We start from the raw sequence: 22,081 nt of genomic DNA, 5'->3' as shown, positions 1-22,081 counted from the left end.
GTTATACCACTACTCCAGGACTTTATACAAGGTTTTTTTTTTTTTTTTTGGATAGGTGAAAGGGAAATGGAGGGGAATACAAGGTGGGGAATCAAATCCTAACCAAGAAGGTGAAAATTCATGTAGCCAATCAACTGAACTACTAAAAATCCCCCGACTTAATGCAAGATAACTTCTGCAGCGACTGATTCATTTAGAGAACATTTCAAACAGTCAAGATGCCAAAAATAAATCAAGTGGCTAGGCCCCAAACTTAGATATGGTGGTAAAAGCATAGCCCGTGATGTATGAGTTAAGCACATAGCATGAGTTCAAAGCCTACTACATGCCAAATGCCTATTTTAAGTGGGGAAGAGTAGAGGGGCGAGTTTGTCATCTATCAATTTCGAACCATGCACCAGCTTTCGGGAATTTTTTTATTGTAAAAAAATAAAAATAAAAACAAATAATCAAGTGCTTGTCAATGAGGAAAACAAACCTGCAATCTAAACAAGAATATTCCATTCACAAAACAACCAAAATGAAGGTTATAATGAGAGTTCAAATATAAGATTTGCTTGATTACAACAATGGACAGTGTAACAGCCATTAAAAGAAATTGCATGTAAGCAGATAATCTTAAAACATAGATAAGGAAAATCTCACTCATTCCTGAGAGAATGTATGAAATAACTTAATCTCGAATAAACCATGTCATTCTAGTTTCTACCCTGCCTTTCAGAAAAAGGCACAAAAAGTGAATACATCTGAGTTTACAAGGTTTGGCAGAAGAATATTATCCTCCTTGTGCCAAAAACTAAACTCTGGACTGCCCCAGCTTTCGTTCGAACAAATGCTTGAGCAGGAACACTTGCAGAAAACTAACACACATAAGAGCTGAAGACTCAAACAGAGCTTTGTAGATTGCTCTCTTGCTCATTCCTTCATTCACTGCATTAGTAGGAATTACATCAGCATATTAAAAACATAAGTAATACTAAGCATTGGATTATGCACTTTCATGATTCTAGGCTTTCTAGCGAAATTAGGGAGACAACTTTTACATAGTGAAGTTTAAGTTTGAGACGCAAAAAGTAAAAAACCATATAATATACATGATGAATCATATTCTTTTGGTGTTTCTCATTGAGTGAACCCGATGAGAATCTATACACGGGAAGGAATGATATTCTCTTGCTGTGCCTCATTGAGACAGCCCAATGAAAATCTAACCGGCATTGTGTCACTGTAAAGGTGAAGTATTTTTTTTTAAACTGGTAATTGTGTATTCATCAGCATTTAGGACATGCTGGAGACCTTCAAAAGTGTTACAGCAGGAGCATAAAAAGGAAATAGAAATACTTACAGAGATTTTAATAAATCTACAAACCGATTTATATCTTCTAATCCTATTTCTTTACACCAAAAGTAGAAAGACACTATACAATTCCATTTGACTTTCTGAAGGGAACTGGATCTATTTTCAAAACACCTATCATTCCTCTCCCTCCAAACTGTCCACCATATGCAGTGTGGGATTGTCCTCCACCATTTCTTTTGACTCTTACTACCTCCCCTCTTCATCCAACAGCTAAGTAAATCTGCAGTGTGTTCAGGCATAGTCCATTGTGTGCCTGTTATGTTGAGAAATAAGGACCACAGTTGTGCAGTGAATTTGCAGTGTAGAAACAGATGCTTGTTGGTTTCATCTGTTTCCTTGCACAAGAAACATCTGGAAACTATGATGACACCTTTTCTCTTTAGAACTTCATGTGTTAAACAAGCCCTCCTTGCCACCAATCATGTGAAGCATTTCACCTTGTTTGGAACTGGGCACTTCCATAAGTTTCTCCAAAGCTTTGGTTGCTCTCTATTCTGTAGATTAGACTCCCTTTTGTAAGCCCTTTTTACTGAGAATTTCCCATCACTATTATGCTTCCATCTCAGAGTGTCTGGTTCATTGTTGGTGCCACTGAAATCACCAATTTTGCTTAACAGGTCGGCCACCCTTTCCACCTCCCAATCATTCAACAGTCCTCTGAAATTTAAGTTCCAGCCCTGTGCACTCTACATCTCATCTATTGTGCTCTCTGGATTATTGCATAGAATAAACAAGTCTGGAAATATTTGCCTCAATGGAACTTGCTCCTTCCAAGAATCTTTCCAGAATTTCACTCTTTTTCCATCTCCTACAGTCATCTGCATATTACTTTCCATCTTGGGCCATAAAGCTCTGATTGTTTTCCATGCTCCAACACCATAAGTGCCAGTGCTCACTCTAGTACACCAAGGATTGAGTTCACCAAACTTGCACTTAATCACCTCTTTCCGTAATGCATTCTCCTCACTATTGTACCTCCATAGCCACTTCATCAACAGACAATTATTCTATGCTTTCAAGTTTCTAATGCCTAATCCACCCCTTTCTTTATCTCTCATTGTTGTCTGCCATTTAACCAGATTATAACCTTTGCCCTCTCTGCAGCCATGCCATAGAACTCCCTTCTAAGTCTATCCAATTTCTTCTGAACATTGGAGGGTAAAGGAAATAATGACATTACATATGTGGGAAGAGAATCTAGAACAGAATTGATAAGAATAAGTCTTCCTCCTAAAGATAAGTATTGTGCCTTCCACTTTGCTAATTTTTTTTTTCTGTTTTCTCAACTATTCCATCCCAAATTTCCCCTGCTTTGTGTTTGCTGCCAAGAGGCATGCCTAGATAAGTTGTAGGCAAAATATCCACTCTAAATCCTAAAATGAGAGCAAGAGTCTGTATGTTTGGTACCTCTTTTATTGAAAACAAACTGGTTTTTCCCCAATTTACCTTTAGGCCTGAAGATGCTTCAAATAGTGTCAAGATCATTCTTATGTAACCAGTCTGTTCGACCTTGGCCTCGCAAAATATCACTGTGTCATCTGCATACTGTAGATGACATATCTCTTTTCTCTGCCCCCCGATATCCCCTATCTCAAAACCTTTAATCCATTTATTCTGCAAAGCTATCCTCATCAAGCTATCAAAACCCTCCATTGCAATTATGAACAGGAAAGGCGACAATAGGTCACCCTGCCTAAGTCCTCTTTCGGAAGGGAAAAAACCTACAGGTTCTCCATTCACAAGAACAGAGAACCTGACAGTTTTCATGCAAAAGTCTATCCATTTCAGCCACTTCTCACCAAAGCCCATTTGTCTAAGGATGCTCAACAAAAATTTCCAATTAACATGGTCATAAGCTTTTTCTATGTCCAATTTACACATTGACACCTGCTTCTGCCCCTTTGATTCTGGAGTCCACACATTCACTGGCAATAAGTGCAGCATCCATGATTTGTCTCCCTTTTATAAAAGCCATTTGATGCTTGTTCACCAGATTATCAACTACCTTCTTGAGCCTTTCAGCTAGTAGCTTTGCTACTATCTTATAAACCCCACCTATGAGACTTATAGGTCTGAAGTCCTTCAACTCTGATGCTCCTGCTTTTTTGGGGATCAATGCTATAAACGTAGCATTAAAGCTTTTCTCAAACTTCTGATTCTCATGAAAATATTGAATGGTTTTCAGTATGTCATCTTTCATTATCTCCCAGAAAGTTAAATAGAATGACATAGGAAATCCATCAAGCCCAAGTGCCTTCTCCATAGCACACATTTTTACGCATTCCAGAACTTCTGCTTCATCAAATTGTCTTTGAAGCCACTCTTGCTCTTCCATAGTAATCCCTTGGACTTTATGTACCACCAGATCTAGCCTCCATTCCTCTGTTTCTTTGTAAAGAGTCTTGTAGAAGTTTTGGATTGCTTCTTTGATGTCCTCCGGGTTTGTCACCTCATTTCCCCCCACAGTCAGGTTATCAATGGAATTAACCCTTTTGTGAGCTGTTGCTATCATGTGAAAGTATTTTGTATTTTTGTCTCCCTGTTTCAGCCATTGTATCCTGGATCTTTGCTTCCAAGCTATTTATTCGTTTCTTGCTACTTCCTCATACTCCATAGCTAATTTTGATTTTTGTACTGCCTCATCATCTGTAAGAATTCTTTGTTCTTGTACAGCCTCCCAATTAGCCAATTGATTTAGAATATCCTACTTCTTCTGTTTCCAGTTGCCCCTGTTATTTTTACTCCAGTCCTTCAGTTTTTCTTTTAACATTTTCAGCTTTTCAGCCAGAACAAAGCCAGGCCTCCCATCTACCACAAATGATCCCCACCACAGTTCCGCATTTTCCTTGAACCACTCTACTCCCATCCACCAGTTCTCAAATCTAAAGTAAGATTTTTTGAAGTTCAACTCTCCACAAGATAGCAAAATAGGATTATGATCAGATCCTATCTTAGGCAAAACTGATTGTTTAATAAGAGTGAATTGTTCCTCCCATGTTGAAGAGTAGAGGAATCTATCAATTCTGGAAGCACTTCTATGATTTTCACCTCTTCTCCATGTGAAGGAACCTCCAAATAAAGGAGGATCCACTAACTCCAGTTCTTCTATGCATTCAGAGAACTCAGCCATAGCTCCATTGAATCTCAGACAACTTGTTCTCTCAATAGGGTATCGGATGAGATTAAAGTCGCCCCCCACCACCCATGGCCCTGCACACCTTTCCTTCATTGAATAAAGCTCCCCCCATTGTTCCCTTCTTTCAATTTTTTTACAGTCAGCATAGACAGCTGTTAGAAGCCAAGTAAAATCTGAGTTTTGTTCCGTCATTTAACAAGCATAGACAGTTCTTCTGTAAAGGTGAAGTATTTAAACCACTTAATCCCAGATATATAATGTAATTCCAAAAAAGCAACCACAAAAGTGAATTTCGTCAATAGGGTTAACTTACAACATGGATAGAAGTACATCAACTTGAAGTTCATACTATTGGTGGACGCCCAGGTTGATGAGAAGAAGTGAACAACAGTGTGGCTCAGCTGATTAACATTTACCGCGACTCAACTTTAGGTGGGTCACAAGCATGAATCATGGATTTCCCAGTCAAGCATTTAAATTTGATGTACTTCTCTGGAAACTAGATGGACATCCCTAAAGGGAATCTCTTTCTTTTTTTTTTTTTTTTTTTTTTATCACAAAGTGAGTGTTGATGTAGTTGAACCCACTTCATGCAAAAAATCACTCACAAAACAAGTACACAGTATATTACTCCCTCCATCCCAATTATGTGACACTTTCTATTTCAGTCAGTCCCAAAAAGAATGACACTGTTACACCTTGGATTTTCGCACGTTAAAATCGCATCATGAGTTAGTCGACGTAAGTTCAAAACGAAATTTTGTTGCGGATAAAAGGGATTGATTTTATTAATAAAAATGGTTACAAGAGTCTATAAATAATATTAGTAAGTGGCGGAAGATTTGGAGGGTGAATGAATCAAAGAAGCATGAGTTTCGTCAAAAGTCGGCAAGTTGCGAATACGATAACTTGTACTTTTGGGTGAGATTAGAAGTGCTCCACATGCTAAGCAAGTAATGATATGAAGTATTTGAAATATATAATGGTCTCTTGTTAAGTTTGGAAGTCAAACGAGTTGTAATACGAAAGTCGACAACAAGCGTCGCAAGTTAAGTTTGTAAATTTCACTAAAATTTGGGTCAGATGTCTCGGAGCTTTTCTCTCAATCTACTTGGAGTTACGGGGTGATCCACCTACCAAATCGAAGGTCTACGAGTCTAGTTTCCAGCGCATTTTATCGTTCGTCAATACGACATTGGAGTAGAGAGATATTCGCGTTTTCGTCCAAGGACGCAAACTGCTGCGTGAACAGTGAACATAGTCTTGGACGAAATTTCCTTATTTTGCCCCTATATTTTTTTTTTTTTATTAAGCACCGGGTGTCCGGGTCTCTTTGAGCCCCGACTAATCCCGGGGGTGCACAGGCCCTCGGCAAGGAGTTTCCCGCAAGTGCACCACGGGTAATTCAGGGTTTTTACCCCAGTCCGATGGCCCTCAGAAATTGTTTGCACCCAGTGGGTTTCGAACTTGAGACCTTGAAAGGGAGCACCCCAAGGCTCAAGCCAATTACCACCAGGCCAACCCCTGAGGGTTTGCTCCTATATATATACATAGCCTTGGACGAAATTTCCTTATTTCTTCACCATAAAAGGACCAGCAAACCCTAAGTAATATTCTCAAACCTTCTCCCATCAATCACAAACACTCCTAAAAGCAAATCAAACAAACTTCAACATGGAGAACAACATGGCAATTACGGAATTGTGATTTCTTCGCTAAATTGCTTCTCGGATAAGAACTTCACCTTGAAGTAACTTGGATTTTGGAGTGATTTTAATCATCTAAGGTATATTTTAACTTCCTTTTGATCTCTTTGAACTTCTACAAGTAATTAAACCTAGAAATTTGGTGAAAACCCCATAGAATAAGCTTTGACAATTCTTGTGAACTCTTATGGACTTAGCTTGATAGTTGGGCTGTTTTATGTGGTTGTAACGTGTTGTTTGGAGCTGTGTTGATATGGATTGGATCGTATTGACGAGGAGGAGTAGAAAAGTAGAATTTGGTAGCGTTTTACGAGGAAATTACGCTACAAAAAGGCCTATAAATTCACGCCTATAAGTTGCTCGATTAAATGTCTAAATGAAGATTTCTATAAGTTATAACCTTGGTTTTGATCTTGAATAGTCTGTATTATGTAGGAAATCATTCGTAAGACGTTCGAGGACTCGGGGAAAAGTATATAACTCCATCAACAAGGTATGTAGTGCTTTCTATTCTCTTTGTGGCATGACTAGATTTCAAATGACCTTTCATTGAAAAGTTGTTCCGCTAACTTGGATCGATCGCGTTCCATGATAATTGAGCTGACACATACTCATCTATGACTTGTACCAAATTATGGTCCACATCTCCTTTTGGCTATCGATTAAAAGACTTTCCGTTCAACTTGTGTCGATTATTTCCCAAAATGGTTAAGCTTACCCTTTTCTCATGGATAGCTTGTATTGAAGTACCTTTCACATTTCGTATCCCTCTTGTTTATCGAATGAAGAATGATATTAGTTATGGTACTCTTCACATCAAAGTTGAGTTGATTGTACTTCCTTTAATTGAGTTAATCCTTATCTTCTTGTCTATTGCTCCAAGATGACGAACCTTTCGTTGGCACACTCTTTCCGATAAAAGTTGTGTCGATCATATTTCATAAGAGTTTGGCTAACTTTGGCTTCATGAATAATTCATAACAAGATGTTTCCTTGTACTTTTACTTCTTTGGCCTAATGATCAAATAATGATAAACGTAGCGACAATAATGATAGTTGGAGGATAACGACAATAGGTCACTCTGACTCTTTCCATGATATTTCTTCTGAGGTCAGTCTTTCATTGCACTTATATATATGTATTTATTTTCATTATCGAGTCGCGCTATAGTCGGCCGGGTAGGCACTTATATGTGCACCTAGACATGTTTCTTTCTTTACCGAGCTGTGTTATAGGCGGCCGTGTAGGCACGTAGCTGTGCACCTAGATGTAATTCTTTCTTTACCGAGCCGTGTTGTAGGCGGCCGGGTAGGCACGTAGCTGTGCATTACCACTAATCAGTTGGGCAGAGATGATGTTATGATGATGAGCTCACCCCACAGAGGGATTTATTATTGTTATATGATATGATATATGCCTCCACATTGAGGAATGATTTTATGGGCACGCATTTACATTTATGTCATGATTATGGTCGCCCTCAGTGGCCTCGTTCAGAGTTTCAGGTTGTCTCTACATCTTTTCCCAAGTTATATGTATCTCTTATGCTTATGTTATGTTTATGCTTATTGCCTTACATACTCGGTACATCTTTCGTACTGACGCATTTTGTGCGCTGTGATCATGCCCACAGGTACGGTAGACGGATTGTTGTACCTTTCTCTGTAGGATACCAAAGTTCAGCAGGGATGTTCGCACTCCATTCTCCGGAGTTGCTGGTCAGAGTCATTAAATAGGATACATGCATTTATATATAGAGAGAGAAAGAGTATGGCTATGGGTACATCGGGGCCACTGTCCCGACTAGTTGATGTATATTAGTGCTCTTAGAGGCTTACAGACTATCAGTTAGTGTACAGGTATTTTGTTTGGCCTTGCCGGCCTTCTGACTAGTTGTTTTTCTTGGTTGTGGCCTTGTCGGCCCTAGTTATGCATATATGTGTTGTTGGGCCTTTTCTGCTTGCAGGTTGTCATGATATAGTTCTTACAATTGTTATTCCGCGGCCTTGTCGGCCTATGATTCATATTACAGAGTTCAGATATCACAGTTGGTTCGCTCGGCCCTTTCGGTGCCGGATACCGGCCACACCCCCAAGGTTGGGGTGTGACAGACACCTTTCTATATTTAGTATTCCCTCCGCTTCAAAATAAGTGTCCACTTAGTCTTTTTCACACCCCTTAAGAAAACACTAACTCCTAGAAAAAAATAGATATTTTAACTAAACTACCCTTAATTAATTAATAAGGCTCTTGCCTATTTAGTGCCTTGAGTAAATGGGGGCAAATCTGGTATAATAAAGTTAATCCTTCTTGGTTATGTAAGTGGACACTTATTTTGAACCAAAATAAAAAGGCTAAGTGGACACTTATTTTGAACCGGAGGGAGTAACAATTTAACTTTAAAATACCCATTTTACCCTTAATGAGATGATTTATCGCCATACAAATATCTATATCTTAATTTAGACCACAAGTTTCAAAAGTCTTCCTTTATTTCTTAAACTTCGTGCCCAGTTAGATACCTTCACATAAATTGGGACAGAGGGAGAAATACCTATCGCCTGACGGTCTGTCTGGGCCTCTAGCCAGTGCTGCTCAAACTGAATGTTGTACAAAGCTTCCTCTAGCTTTCCAATGTGCTCAAACAAAGGCTTGAAATGCTCTGCAAGTCTCAAACTAATCAAGTTAACTCTCTAGTATCAAGATAAGAAGTCAAGAATAAGATAAACGAACGTAGCATGCACACCATCTTTTGCATGCTCATCGTGGTATACAAAGTGAGCAGCATGTAGATCAAAGTCAATAGTTTCATGATACGGTGACTTGTTAGTGAAACAGAAACGATAAACTCCTTCATGATGAGATGTAAACTCGGACTTCTCGCTTATTTTGTCACGAAGATCATGAATCTGTTCTCCAGAAGGCCCCTTCACCTAAAATTTCAGCAACATCAATACAATAATCCATTATAAATAACTGCATGAAGGATAAAAGCCGAAACTTCTCAAGCAAAAAATGTACAACTTGACTATGTAAGGTTTCCTCTTCAAGAAAGTATGAAGAACCCTTTGTGGAACAACGACTACACGGATGAGCCTGAGTATTCTGTGTCTACATGAATCGATCAATTTACAGCTCTGAGGTTCAAAATTTCTTGAATATGCACCTGCATAGACTCGGATTCCCATGTACGGGATGGAAGCAGCCCCCCTGGGCTCCCTCAACCTATCGGCAATGTCTGCACTTCCTACTGGTCTTCATTAGAACCCAATCAAAAGGGAGGATTCCTATCTTTGTGTATGCAGGGGATGGAGTAGTCCAAAATATTTCTTAACGGATAGTTTTCTAAATATATTTTTTAAATTTTATTTATGTCAATGTGTGCTAGCTTTCTGGAATTGAAAAAGGGTCACCTTTGCTAGTTTCTGTACATACATTCTCTTCATGAAACCAAAATATACAAACAAACAAAAAAATTGCAAAATAACATCAGAGTTCTAAGTCTACTTCAATTCCATTATCAACGAGTTCATAATCACAAAGACCACATATATGATTCATTAAAGTAAACTAAAGACTTTATACTAGAAACTGCAAATTGTAACATGCACTTCTTACCAGATCCAATCTTAATCATAAACCAAATATAATAAACTAACGATAAGGGATTTACAGATGCTTTTCTTGTTTCCTCATTATCTAGCCAGAAAGTTATAATACCACTACATCCTTCAACTCCCTAGGAAAGATGGCCTACCAGTTTGCTGCCTCAATGAAGGTGAATTCAATCAGGCGAAATGCACAAACTTTAAATTTTATGGGGTTCATCTGAATGCTGAACCAAGTAGCTTATGTGCTCAAAAATTTACTAAATAAGTACTCCCTCCATTTAAATTTGTTTGTTTTACTTTCATATTAGGGTGTTAAAAAACCGCCACTTTCTCTATTTAGTAACTCTTTACACTCAACATCCTACATGACATATTTAAAACCACAAGATTCAAAGAACAGTTTGGTACATTACGCACATCTTTAGTTTAGAATCACAAGATCAAAAGTCTTCTTTATTTTCTTAAACTCCGTGCCGAATCAAACTAACACAAACAAATTGAACAGAGAAGTACCTCTGTCCCAATTTATGTGACACTTTTCGCAGATCGAGAGTCAATCTTACTAATTTTCAAAGTTAAATTGGATTAGATTAACTCAATATTTGAAAATTAAAATTTAGCTATTAAAAAACTATACGAAAGATACTATAAGATGCAATTCTTCTCTTGTCAATAAGATGAGAAAAATACATTTTAAACTATTGGAAAGCTGACATAGTTTGAATCAATGTATTGGAACGGACAAAGGGAGTAGTGGTTTGTTGCCTCAATGAAGGTGAATTGGATCCATAAACTTTATTGGGTAAAAAAAGAAACATTAAAACAGAGAGATTTAGTAATTTACATACCACAAGATCAACACCCTCTTCACTGTAATGCCAATCACCTTCAGACTTGATAACAACAAATGAATAATGGACTGTTTCTCCCATTTCAACCTTATGTGAAAAACATTCTTCTTTTTCAATTACAAATCTAATCCCAAATGCCCCATTGATGCTACATGCCACCACCAATATTGTAACCAAGATCCAAACTTCAGATAACCCATTTCTCATCTGCGATACAATTCTCAGTTAGATTTTCCTAATCCAACATATATTAACATTAAAAAAAAAAAAAAAAAATCTAAGGCTTACCATTTTCTTGAAAGAAGTGGAATTTTAAACAGAGAATTGGAAGGGTTAAGAGTGATGAAAGTATTTGACCAAGTTAAGGTACAACACATCAAGAAAAAGAGACGTGCGCCAATAATAATAAAGTAAAAGAACAAATCTACTTTTTTTTTTTTTGGTTAACATAAATCTACTTTTATCTGAGGGACCTCGTTATATGTTTTGGTTTATGTTGCCAACACAACCCGTTCTGGAGTTGGAAGTTGGGAACTTTAAGTTACTTTTTTTTTTGTCCTTGTCCTGTTTGGACTTGCCCATTCTTTAAAAAAATATAATAATATATATTTTATCACAATACTCATATTAATTCATGTTTAATGTTAGGTTATGAAAATAATGAGGAATTAATTGATTCTAAGGATAAAACATGAAAATAAAAAATTTATCTTGATATACCAAAAGTGACAAGTAAAATAATAGTCCAGTCAACCTCTCTATAACAGTGTCTTTTGATCCGATTTTTTTTTTACTGTTATAGAGAATGACGGTTATACACCTATAACATCATTTGATAATCAAATAATAGTTGGCTGCTATAAGCAAAAAAGATGCATAAAACTTAAGTTTTTTATCTCAAAGATATGCATACTTCACTAACTAAACATTAAAAAAATTAATATAATTTTAATCAATTCATAAGTGAATGTATAAAGTTTTAAGCTCAAAGACACACATTTTAAATCTTCCTGAAAATTAAATTCTTTCAATATTGATGAAAGAAAATTATAATTGTAGCATGTTTAAAACATATTAAAAGGATTCAACAATTTGTCGCTTTGCTTCTAAATAATAGAATTCGTACTCCTTCTTCACATTGTTTTACTTTTTAAAAATAATTTGTTAATAAAAATAGAAGACAATGATAATTTTATATTAGAAATGTGTATTCATATGTAATATTCTGTCATAAATATAGTATATTAAAGTATCAAATTAAACCTTTTTTACTAGTAGTTGAGTGCTCATTGTTGTTGGATTAGATCTTTTGGGAAGCTTTTGGACCTAGCAAAAAGGGCTCTAAGCCTCACGCAAGCAAGCGCAAGAGAAGCGGAGCACGAAGCTACCGCTTCGATCTCGCATTAAAAAACCTCCTTCTTTTGTATTATTTCTTGGAATATATAATACATATATGATCCAATACATATGTAGTTAAGGGCTGCTTAGAGTTGCTCCCATACAGTTCTTGCGAGAGCTGGAGAAGCGTATACGGATAAAGCACCGTATCCATATAACTGCTTGCCGCCTACGCTCCGCCATCCATTCCAAGTTTAGACCTAGTTTCAGACATAGATAATAGAAGGAAGCAAGCTAGAAGGTAGAAAAAAGTAAGAAGCAAAAATAGAGGGAAAAAAGAATAATACTATATTTGGTCAAATTCTCTACACTTATTATTGGTAATCAAAGATTTTCTATTTTTATAAAGATGGTTAATTATTATATTACCAAAAAAAAAAGATAATTGTTATATGATGGTAATTTTACAAAGGCGTACCGTAAGAAAGTTGGTTGTTGCTGTTATAGAGAAGTAAAATATAACATAAAAAATCAGTTCAGAAAAAACTTAGCTGTTATAGAGAGGTGTTGTTATATGCGGATGCTGATAGAGAGGTCTGGCTATAATATATTTTTATTATAGTGGACAAATAAAAGTGAACGAAGAAGTATCTTAAACATAACTAAAGGGATAATTTGGAAAATCATTCTTAACTTTGGTCAGGAAAAAAAATACTTCCGCGCGAATTTTGGTACCTACTAATGTCATTAATTTTGTGTTACATTTTTATAACGTAAAAATTAGTTCGTATGATCAATTTCGGACAGCTCGTCAATATTCAGTAACAATTTGAAATGTAATTGAGAAATAAACATCTTTTAAGGTGAAAATAACATCTAAACAAAATATTGTTGGTTAAAACACGAAACAACTCTAACACAATATGTTGTTGTTTGAAAATATGTTGATTCATAAAATTCAAATTTATACAATCTAGGTGCAAAAAATTTCCCGGTGGTTTTCCGTGATTTTAACTAGGGGTATTTTTGTTAAAAAAAAATCTGCATTAAAAAGTGACTAAACACTAAATAATTTTGAAATGTTAGCTAAAACTTAATTAACGATAAAAAAAATTGGCTATTGCCAATTTCTCCCTTTTATTTCCATAACGGTTTGACCCGACCCAATTCAGTCCTAGTGGGTTGCAGAATTTCACTAATTGAGAATTGGGTGGGCTAGCCACTTTGGAATAGGCATTAGATGTTTGAAATGAAATTGAAAAATAGTCATTATTTAATGTTGTATTGATCAAAATGCAATGAGCCTTTAGATGGACACACATGGGGATAAGGGACCATATCAATACAAGTAGAAGGGTCCGGAGATTGCGTTTGGAAAGTCAGAACGGTGTACGAATGAGTTATTGGTCACTCAAGTATCAGATCTCATTCCTGACATACGTCGCATACCCAGTGATCGGTGGATAACCATACATCCCGATATTCAGGAGATCACGACTTATCCCTCAGGTGAGTGGTACTCCACTTATCACTTTATTACTCGTCGGTCACGTATACTTGCGTGTCTGTTGGGATCCAACACTGGAAATGCTCAATGTGTTTGCACCCTCCAGCTTGATGGGAGTAATGAGACAAGTGATGACGTGTCAGGGTACTAAAGTGTATCTAATTTAAATTAGGGGATATAGTTGTACAGATTCAATGTTAGTAACAAACGAAATTAGTAGGCACGTATAGTTGTATATAGCTTAGATATTTTCTTCTTTTGATAACTACTTCTCTTGCATTAGCTTGATAATGCGCTGTAAGAATGGACTTCAACGTGATACTATTCGAGTTATCTGGTATCTGTAATAGTTGGAGATAACAGGTACTCGGTAATATAATCAAGGTGTGCAAGGGCCACCACTGTAAAAGAAAAAAAAATATTCTCATCCGGTGTTTGATACTAGCTTTGTGGCCTAACTAATTCGAATTCGCACAGGGAAGTTCCACTTTGAGAGTGAAGCGCTCCTACCAAAGGCGACTCTAAGGCTTGAATCTGAAACTTCTAGTTAAGAATGGAAGGATACTCACCGCATCATCACAACTTTAGTGATAAAAGAAAACTATTTGATTACATATTGTTCAACCCATGTCCTATTAAAATCTAAAAAATAGGTAACAGACATGCTATTGATACTAGGACGACAGACCGAAACAAAACAGAGGATGGCAAGCTTCCCTCGTCGCTGCGAAAAAAGAGTGCCTCATAAACTGGGACATTCACTAGAACTATTAATCCACATAGAATGACATGCGACATAACATTTTCCAGTACTTCTTCTAATGCTGCATCCACAACAAGTTTCTTGATTCCCCAAATGAAACTAATTAGATTAACCAATGCAAGTGTGGCTGTGATTGTGAACATGGCAGATGAATTGCCGAACTCCATAATCTCTTGGTCGTATCTCCTCTGGACATCGTCGTCTACGACCTTTGTTGTGAGCGCGAATGCTGTCTGAGAGATGCCTAATTGCTTAGTTACTGCATCTATGAGCGCGAAGAAGTATGAAGTTGTCCTTCGAATCATCCACATTCTTTGCAAGTTCCACCATGACTTAGGTGTGTCACCGCAAATCATGGCTTCAGCCAAGGAATACACGAACTTGGCAATGAAAACATATGCAAAAGGCAAGAACCATAGGCTTGACACCTGCGACATAAGAAGTGGTGAAGGCATAATTAAGTAAAATATGTTCTACATAATAATTTACACTTTTAGATAAGATTGTCACACGATTCAATGTGGTATATAGTGATTCGCCCATGAAAAACGTCAGACCTGCATGTATAAAAGGTGTTTTGAAGACTAAATTACGAAGTAATAAAATGGGATAGTTACCCTTTTGGGCCTCCCTAAAAAATAATAGCGGGCAAATGTATATGTTTTGTATATTAAGTATAAATATACATATTGTATACATGAATATACATATAATATACATAATCAGTGTATAGGTTTGTATATTTTTGCTAGCGCCCGTAATTAATGTCGACTGATGGGCCAAAAGTAAGAAGAAAGCCCTAATAAAATTGTGTTATCTCTTATAGTATAAGCTTTTGCTGAGACGATCACATAATTCAATAATAAAAACATTGTGCTAATGGTTGAAATGCCAAAGAAGTTGTTAAATAACATAAAAATTGATTACCTCTGGAAATAGGGAGATGCCATGAAGCAGACAAAGAGAAGGGACCAACAAATAAATCAGTGTGGCAACAGATATAGGGGCCCAGAGAAGGTAAATGCAGTATCCCATTTGGGCACCAAATTTGATTTTGCTGTGGCCATATATGAAGGGGCAATATTTGGATATGAAAATCTGGAACAAGCCTTCTGACCATCTTTTATGTTGAACAAGAGCAACATCTAAGATTGTTGGAGCTACACCCAAAAATGCATGTTTACTTGGATTACAGTATACTGATTTCCATCCTCTGCATTGGATTGTTAATCCTGTGATTATATCTTCCACAGGACACCCATACAACAACCCCATCTGAAAAGGAAAAGAATTTCAGAAATCAAACATATGTTATCATCTTTTGTTAGAATGTGCTTATGTGTGTGTTTGTTTTTTGGCTTCAGCATTTGGTTTTCAGAACCCACTGATTCAACTAATTTAGATTCGTGTGGTTGAAAGCTCATTGAGGGAAAGTAGCGCTTCCCTACTAAAGAGGACTCTATTCTCAGAGCTCGAACTCAAAGCATTTTATCAAGGGAAAAAGAATCTTTACCATTCCTTTACACCCTCTTTTGTACCTCCGCCTTTGCCTTCTGATCATGGTCATCATTTTGTTATCACTGCTACAGACTACTTCACCAAGGGGGTTGAAGCAATAACAATAGCCTAAAGATTCAGATTGGAAAGTTGCTTTTAAGTCCTAGTGAAACCAAACTAGCAGGAAATGAAAGCAGAGGTATCCGTGTATATCTGTTCTTGCAAATGCTTATGCATGTGTGGATAAAGAAATTAGTTCTCCTCAGTCCTCTCTCTCATTTGATGTGACGTATTTTGACTAAAACAAAATTTAAGAAAGACTTTTTTGAAACTTGTAGTTTAAAACAAATTATATATATTTTAAACCTTAGATATTGTGTGGCTACAAATCATTTCATAAGGGTGTATTTGGTGTGGAAGAAAACATTTTCTAAAAAATGTTTTCCAATTTCCCTTGTTTGGTTGGTCAAAAAAATGCTTGGGAAAACAAGTTCCTAAAGATGAGGAAAATAACTTCCCCAATGGAAGTAGGAAAAACAACTTCCATTAGTGACATGTCAAGTTCACAGTCTCCTTCCCACCCACCCAACGCCCCCCAACCCCTACCTGTTGACCATCCCACACCTGCCACCCCCGAAGGGCTCGAACCCCCACTCCCCACCCTATAGTGCTTTCCTATGTTACAAACAATGCTCTTGGGGTAACATCTTTTTATTTACTTACCAAACAGTAGAAAAATTAATCCGCTTATTTTCAAAGAAAATATTTTCTAGAAAAACATTTTCCTTCATACCAAACGCACAGAGTAAAATAAATTTCTTAAAGTTAAATTACTTTTAAATACGAAAATGTATTATTCTTTTTTTGGATAAACTAATGAGAGAAGCGTATCACATAAATTGAGAAACACGGATTACCTGTTTTCCCCATTGAGTTCCCTCTTCATAGCTACAGTTCGCAACAACTTTTGATGCTTCCTCTAATTCTTCCACAGTTTTATAGGTGGATTTTTCTTCCTTGTTATTCCATTCAACAGTTTGATCCTCAGAGAATTTTCTGCCACAGAGACATTCCCTTCTGTGAAAACATCCAGTGCCACAATACAGAGCAGCTCCATAACCTCCTATTCCAGCAAGTTCAATCTATATGTGGAAATTCAAAGTTTCTAAATTCATCAAAATGTCTTATAAGAACGTTAATAATAGGACTTCATTTCGATACAACAATAAGGGGTCATTTGGTATGCTGGACAAGCATAAATAGTCCTCGGATATCCCTATCAGATGGAAAAATAATAGTACTAGGATTAGTTATCCCCAGATAAAACAATAAAAATGATAAGAATACTCATCTGGTCCCTCAAACCTTTTTTCTACTAAATAGGGTGGAGGGTATTTTAGTAAACAAACAATTTCATCTTAGAAATTATGTATGCAATGCATGTTATTTTTAAGACAACAGATCAAACAGTCAACAAAAAATAATATCAAAATAACTAATCCAATGTAACTAATTCTCGTATACCTAATCCCAACATTACTTGTCTTCCAACCAAATGACCCCTAAGAGTTGAGAAACGGTTGTCATGAAATTAAAACGTCATTTTTACGACTTACTTCATGAGTAACTCGAGCCACATTTCCGTAAATATCATTCTTGGTTGCGTTATTATAACGTTGAGGATACTGAACGTAGGCTATCTCGTGCCCTTGATTTTCGTCCATGAAGAAGCACAATGCTTCTCGTATTGCATCTGGATCGTTCGAGTACATGTCACAATCCAAGTTAAGGATGATGGGTGCATTGCTTATTTGTGATGAAACTCGTATCTATACATGTAAAAAAAAAAAAAATTACACTGTCAGTGCATATAACTTAAATCCTATCAAATATCGTGACAGTAATAAATTACTGATGATAACATAAATTTTCATTGCTTTATTTACCAATGAGTTCATTGATCCAGCCTTGAAGTTATGTGGACAGGTTGGTTTTTTCTCTCGTGACATGTAGACAAGTGTTGGTAGTCGATTTCCATCCACGTCGACCATGTTATGGTCCCTTCCATCTATTAGTATCTGAAAAGACACAAATTAAATCTCTCTTTCTTTGTTTTTTTTGTTCTTTTTTCGACCTTAATACTAGCATTTACCTGAACAATTGACTGGTGATCTTGCTTTGTAACTTTAGAGTTCCATTCTGAGAACCCTTTGTGCTGAGCCTTAATTTCGCTTGGGATGTTACCACTTTCTATGGCGATTTCGATCCTGCTTGTCATATCTTCGTATAATTTCTGAAGAAAGTTTACAAGGAACATATCCATTTAGAAGCGCTAAGTTATGACTCGTTTGTTAACTTGAACTCATGGGTTGAACTCGAAATGACCCATCAAATTACTAAGTCAAAATGATAACTCAACTATTAAAATGCAACCCAAATTAATCCAAACATAGAAAATCAAGTTTGCAGATTGAAAATTATGTAAGTTTGATAACTTAAACTAATAATTAAGAAAAATACATTAACTTTTACTTTTTTTTTCTTTCAAAAAAACAAAATAAAGGAAGATGAGAGGTTAGCTCATATGGTGGACAAATTGAATTATGTCCCGTTCTTAGAGGGAAAATTCACAAATAACCACTTTGCGGTGTCTCAATTGAAAAATAGCCACTGTCATAGCGTTTCAAATTCCATAGTCCAAGACATTTCATGGAATTTCATCTACAGAAAATGTCATGTAGTACAATCCGTGGAATTTAAAACTCCATAATAGTGATTATTTTTTGAAGACATAGCCAAAAAGTGGATAGTGACCAATATTTATATCAGTTGACTCATCTTGATCCAACCCATTTTGCTCTCAGCAAACTTTAGCAGGTCGTCTATTTGCCAACTCTAAATACTCCATCCTTTTTCAATTTGCTTATCTTAATTTAACTTGACACGAAATTTAAGAAAATTAAATCTTGTGATCTTAAAATAAAGATATATATAATGTACCAAAATGTCTGGTAATATTGTAGTCTAAAACTGTCTTTTTATTTTTTTAATGACAAGGAACCCGCAGCTGCTACCCTTTGGGTGCGCATAGGGTAAACCCCGCTCCTGTGCAATAGCCCGCAAATCACACAAGAGATATAACCCACACTAGGCAAGCCATGTGTGACGAGCTCGACCCAGAAGGCAAAATCCCCTACTTTCGTAAGCAGGGGGTTTCGAACCTGAGACCTCCATTATAAAAGCTTCATGCTCAACCAACTGAGATGTTGAAAGTAAAGAGTTACCACATTAGGAAAAACTTAATTTTTTAGACTGCAGATTGAAAAAGAAGATAAGGAAAAAAAAATTGAAATAGCGAAAGCAGTACTTTTCAATTTTCAAAAAAGGCAAGTTCTCACCTTGGTATTGAACCATTCTTGAACAAAAGATTTATCTATACTATTCTTGCATGCATCATCTTCAAAATAGGTAGCAGGGCACCTAGGCTCCACATTGAATCTCTTACAGAAAGGTATCCAATATTTAGAGAATTGAGAGGCTTCAAGGAGAGCATAAAATGTATATTCTGAACCCCCATCATCAGATAGGTAAATACTCAATTTCTCAGGAGGGGAATTATATGACATAACTGATAATACTGTATTTATGACCAGTGTTGGAGGTTCCATTATTGGATCAGCTGTACAAACAAATATGTCCACACTTGGCAACTTGTCCTCATATCTGCAAACAACTTAAACAAGTGAAAACCACGAGTGGATGTAATTAAGAACTTAGGGATTTAACCGAACTCAATAATTTTTTACTCGAACTTCATGTATGTGTTAGAAAATTTACTAGATAATTACAGAAATAAAATTCGAATTCAGTAAATCAAGCAAGCCGTTTGGCCATGAGAATTGTTCATTTTTTTTTGGGAATAGTTTGCACTTTATTTCAAAAAGTGTTTGGTCAAAAAAATTGCAAATCCAACTTGGAGTTGGATTTCAAATTTGAAAAGTGCTTCAAACTTATTTTCCAACTCCATCATTATAAATTTCAAAACAAAATATTCTCTGGAGTACTCATAATGTTCAAATCATAAATATGTATCGGATTTGTAAAAAAAAATGAGTATTTTGAGCAAAAGAATAACTAGGAAAAGCTTTCAAACACTGCAAAAAGTTACAAAATGGACAAGTTCGACATCTTGTCATTCAAGGAATAGTAGCTTGGGAAGTTAAAAAGTCAAAGGCCAATCACAGACCAAGCATACCCAAGTCCGAAGAAAACGGTTCAGAATTTAAACTATAATACTTTTACCGTTAAATTCATTATACTTTTAAAACTACGAATTTAAAATGTAATATTATTGAAATATTGTGTCTAACCTGTGGGAGAGTCTGTTCTTGAAGGGATAACGATATATAACATCCCAACGAGCAGACTGAGTGATAATCCAGTATAAACCAAAGCAAAGCTCAGCTAAGAACATGCTTATCCATGCTAATCTTCCAGATTCACTTTTTCTTGGTATATTAATAAATCTATATAACCATATTAAGCAAATACCCACAAACACTGTTGAAGCAAATAACTTGTAAATATTTTTTCCTTTAGCTGCCTTTGATTCAAATAATGGAAGATGCATAGTTTCTTCTTTTCCTTTTCCATTTTCCCCCATCTCTCTGTGTCTCTCAGATACACAAACAGAGCAATCCGTGACTTTTGTAGGACAAAAAAAAAAGTTGAATCAAACTAACACAAAAAAAAAAAAATATAAGTAGATTTCACGCACTAATTTAGTATGTGAAAGGACCAAACTGCAAAAATAAAAGTTTGGCCTTTCACACATGGTGAATGAGGCATGCGTGAATAATGTACTAAATTGAATGGTAATGAAGAATTGAAAGTATTGAAAATAAGCAGCAATTGGATCGGTCTGGATTGTAGTGGTTATAAGTAGACAAAATGACAAAAGTTGTTTGATTATGTGACCCCCACTGCCCAATGACAATAAAGTAGCTATATTTTGTTTGTGGGCAAGAGATTAGTTTAGTCACGTTACACAAAATCACGTAACGACGTAACAATATGAGTCGACATTCAACAAATATCATAATAATATTGGGGGTTGGGGCCTATCCTCTGTGCACCATTTTATGATAAGAAGTCTGGCGAAATTCAGTAATTTTAATTCAATTCATATATTTGTGTGTATAAATTGTAAATTTTAGAAAACAATAATTTTAAAGAGCAAGATTCAGAAGCAATAATCAAATTTCAAATCTCAAATTCGCTTTTGATCCATTGTCGTTGCATGGATTCAACAATGGATTTACAAATTCGAGATAACCAGTGTTTCAAAATTAACTCTATATAAATGAGTTAAAGCATACATATAAATAGAACTATATATATTAAAGTCGATCTTAATTTAGAACTCGCAACATTTAAATTATAGTATTGCATGAGTAGCGGGGATTCATGTCGCATTCATCAAGAGGAAAATCAAATATAAGATTCCAATATAAACTCTCTGTTATTCGATGCATTACACTTCTACAGCAACAACTTTAATTTAAAAAACAAAAGCTGAAAAAAAGATAAGAATTCAAACTGTGGTTTAATTGTAACAATTCTATGTCCAAGCACTAGTACTACCAAGGATTATGGTAGAATATATATGATTCTTTCGGTCTTAATTAGAGGTCTAAAATTTGAATTTTGAATATAAAAAAATTCTGATAGGAAGCGTTTCCTCCTTTAATGGACCTTACGCAACACAAATTTAATTAATCGAGACTTCGAACGCCGGATAGGATAACCAAAAAGAATTACTAGTCACTTTGAATGTTGAAAACTTGAAACGACAAAAGCCATTCAATAGCATTTCAGAGGCATGTTTCCATTGTCAAAGCACGTGTAGTAGTACAAAACTAGCGAGGACCCCAACTAAAAAACCTTCATGTATTGGTCATAGACCCTAATTTAGTACACTATTCACGCATGCCTCATTCACGCATGAATTTCGTGTGTGAAAGGTCAAACTTTTATTTTTGCAGTTTGATCCTTTCACGTACTAAATTAGTACGTGAAACCTACTTATATTTTTTTTTTTTGTTAGTTTGATTCAACTTTTTTTTTATCCTACAAAAGTTACGGATTCCAAACATAGCCAAACACAGAGTAACAAAACCTATAGATGCTTTATTATTATAAGTATTATATATTATATACAATTGAATCAACGAGTCTAGATATGATTGACTATGCGTGGGGGCTACAGTTGAATATGCATTATATATAATAGGCCTATATAATATGATTAT

At 35.9% G+C, this 22,081-nt stretch overlaps 1 protein-coding gene across 1 annotated transcript; it reads right to left on the bottom strand.

Annotated features, from left to right (window-relative positions):
* Positions 1–486: 486 nt before the first annotated feature.
* Positions 487–20,651, bottom strand: LOC132636290 (cellulose synthase-like protein E6). The gene is made up of 12 exons (XM_060353093.1): positions 20,141–20,651; positions 19,169–19,493; positions 17,923–18,063; positions 17,717–17,848; positions 17,387–17,599; positions 16,688–16,912; positions 15,201–15,548; positions 14,199–14,701; positions 10,663–10,867; positions 8,950–9,136; positions 8,758–8,865; positions 487–930 (listed from the first exon to the last, which is right to left on the bottom strand). Exons 1-12 carry the CDS (start codon positions 20,431–20,433, stop codon positions 797–799), a joined length of 2,814 nt encoding a protein of 937 aa, XP_060209076.1. The 5' UTR covers positions 20,434–20,651; the 3' UTR covers positions 487–796.
* Positions 20,652–22,081: the final 1,430 nt, after the last annotated feature.

This window comes from Lycium barbarum, chromosome 4, assembly GCF_019175385.1.
Source record: "Lycium barbarum isolate Lr01 chromosome 4, ASM1917538v2, whole genome shotgun sequence".
In the NCBI taxonomy this organism is placed as follows: Eukaryota; Viridiplantae; Streptophyta; class Magnoliopsida; order Solanales; family Solanaceae; genus Lycium; species Lycium barbarum.
Note: the sequence above shows the minus strand (reverse complement) of the source record. Positions and strands in the feature narration are given on the sequence as shown.

Coding starts and splice junctions, on each gene's coding strand:
- LOC132636290 (XM_060353093.1), bottom strand. CDS start 20,433: ATGGGGGAAAATGGAAAAGGAAAAGAAGAAACTATGCATCTTCCATTA. Junction 17,849..17,922: donor ATCACCAGTCAATTGTTCAG/GTAAATGCTAGT, acceptor GTGTCTTTTCAG/ATACTAATAGATGGAAGGGA. Junction 10,868..14,198: donor CCATCCTCTGTTTTGTTTCG/GTCTGTCGTCCT, acceptor ATCGCAGATGAG/AAATGGGTTATCTGAAGTTT.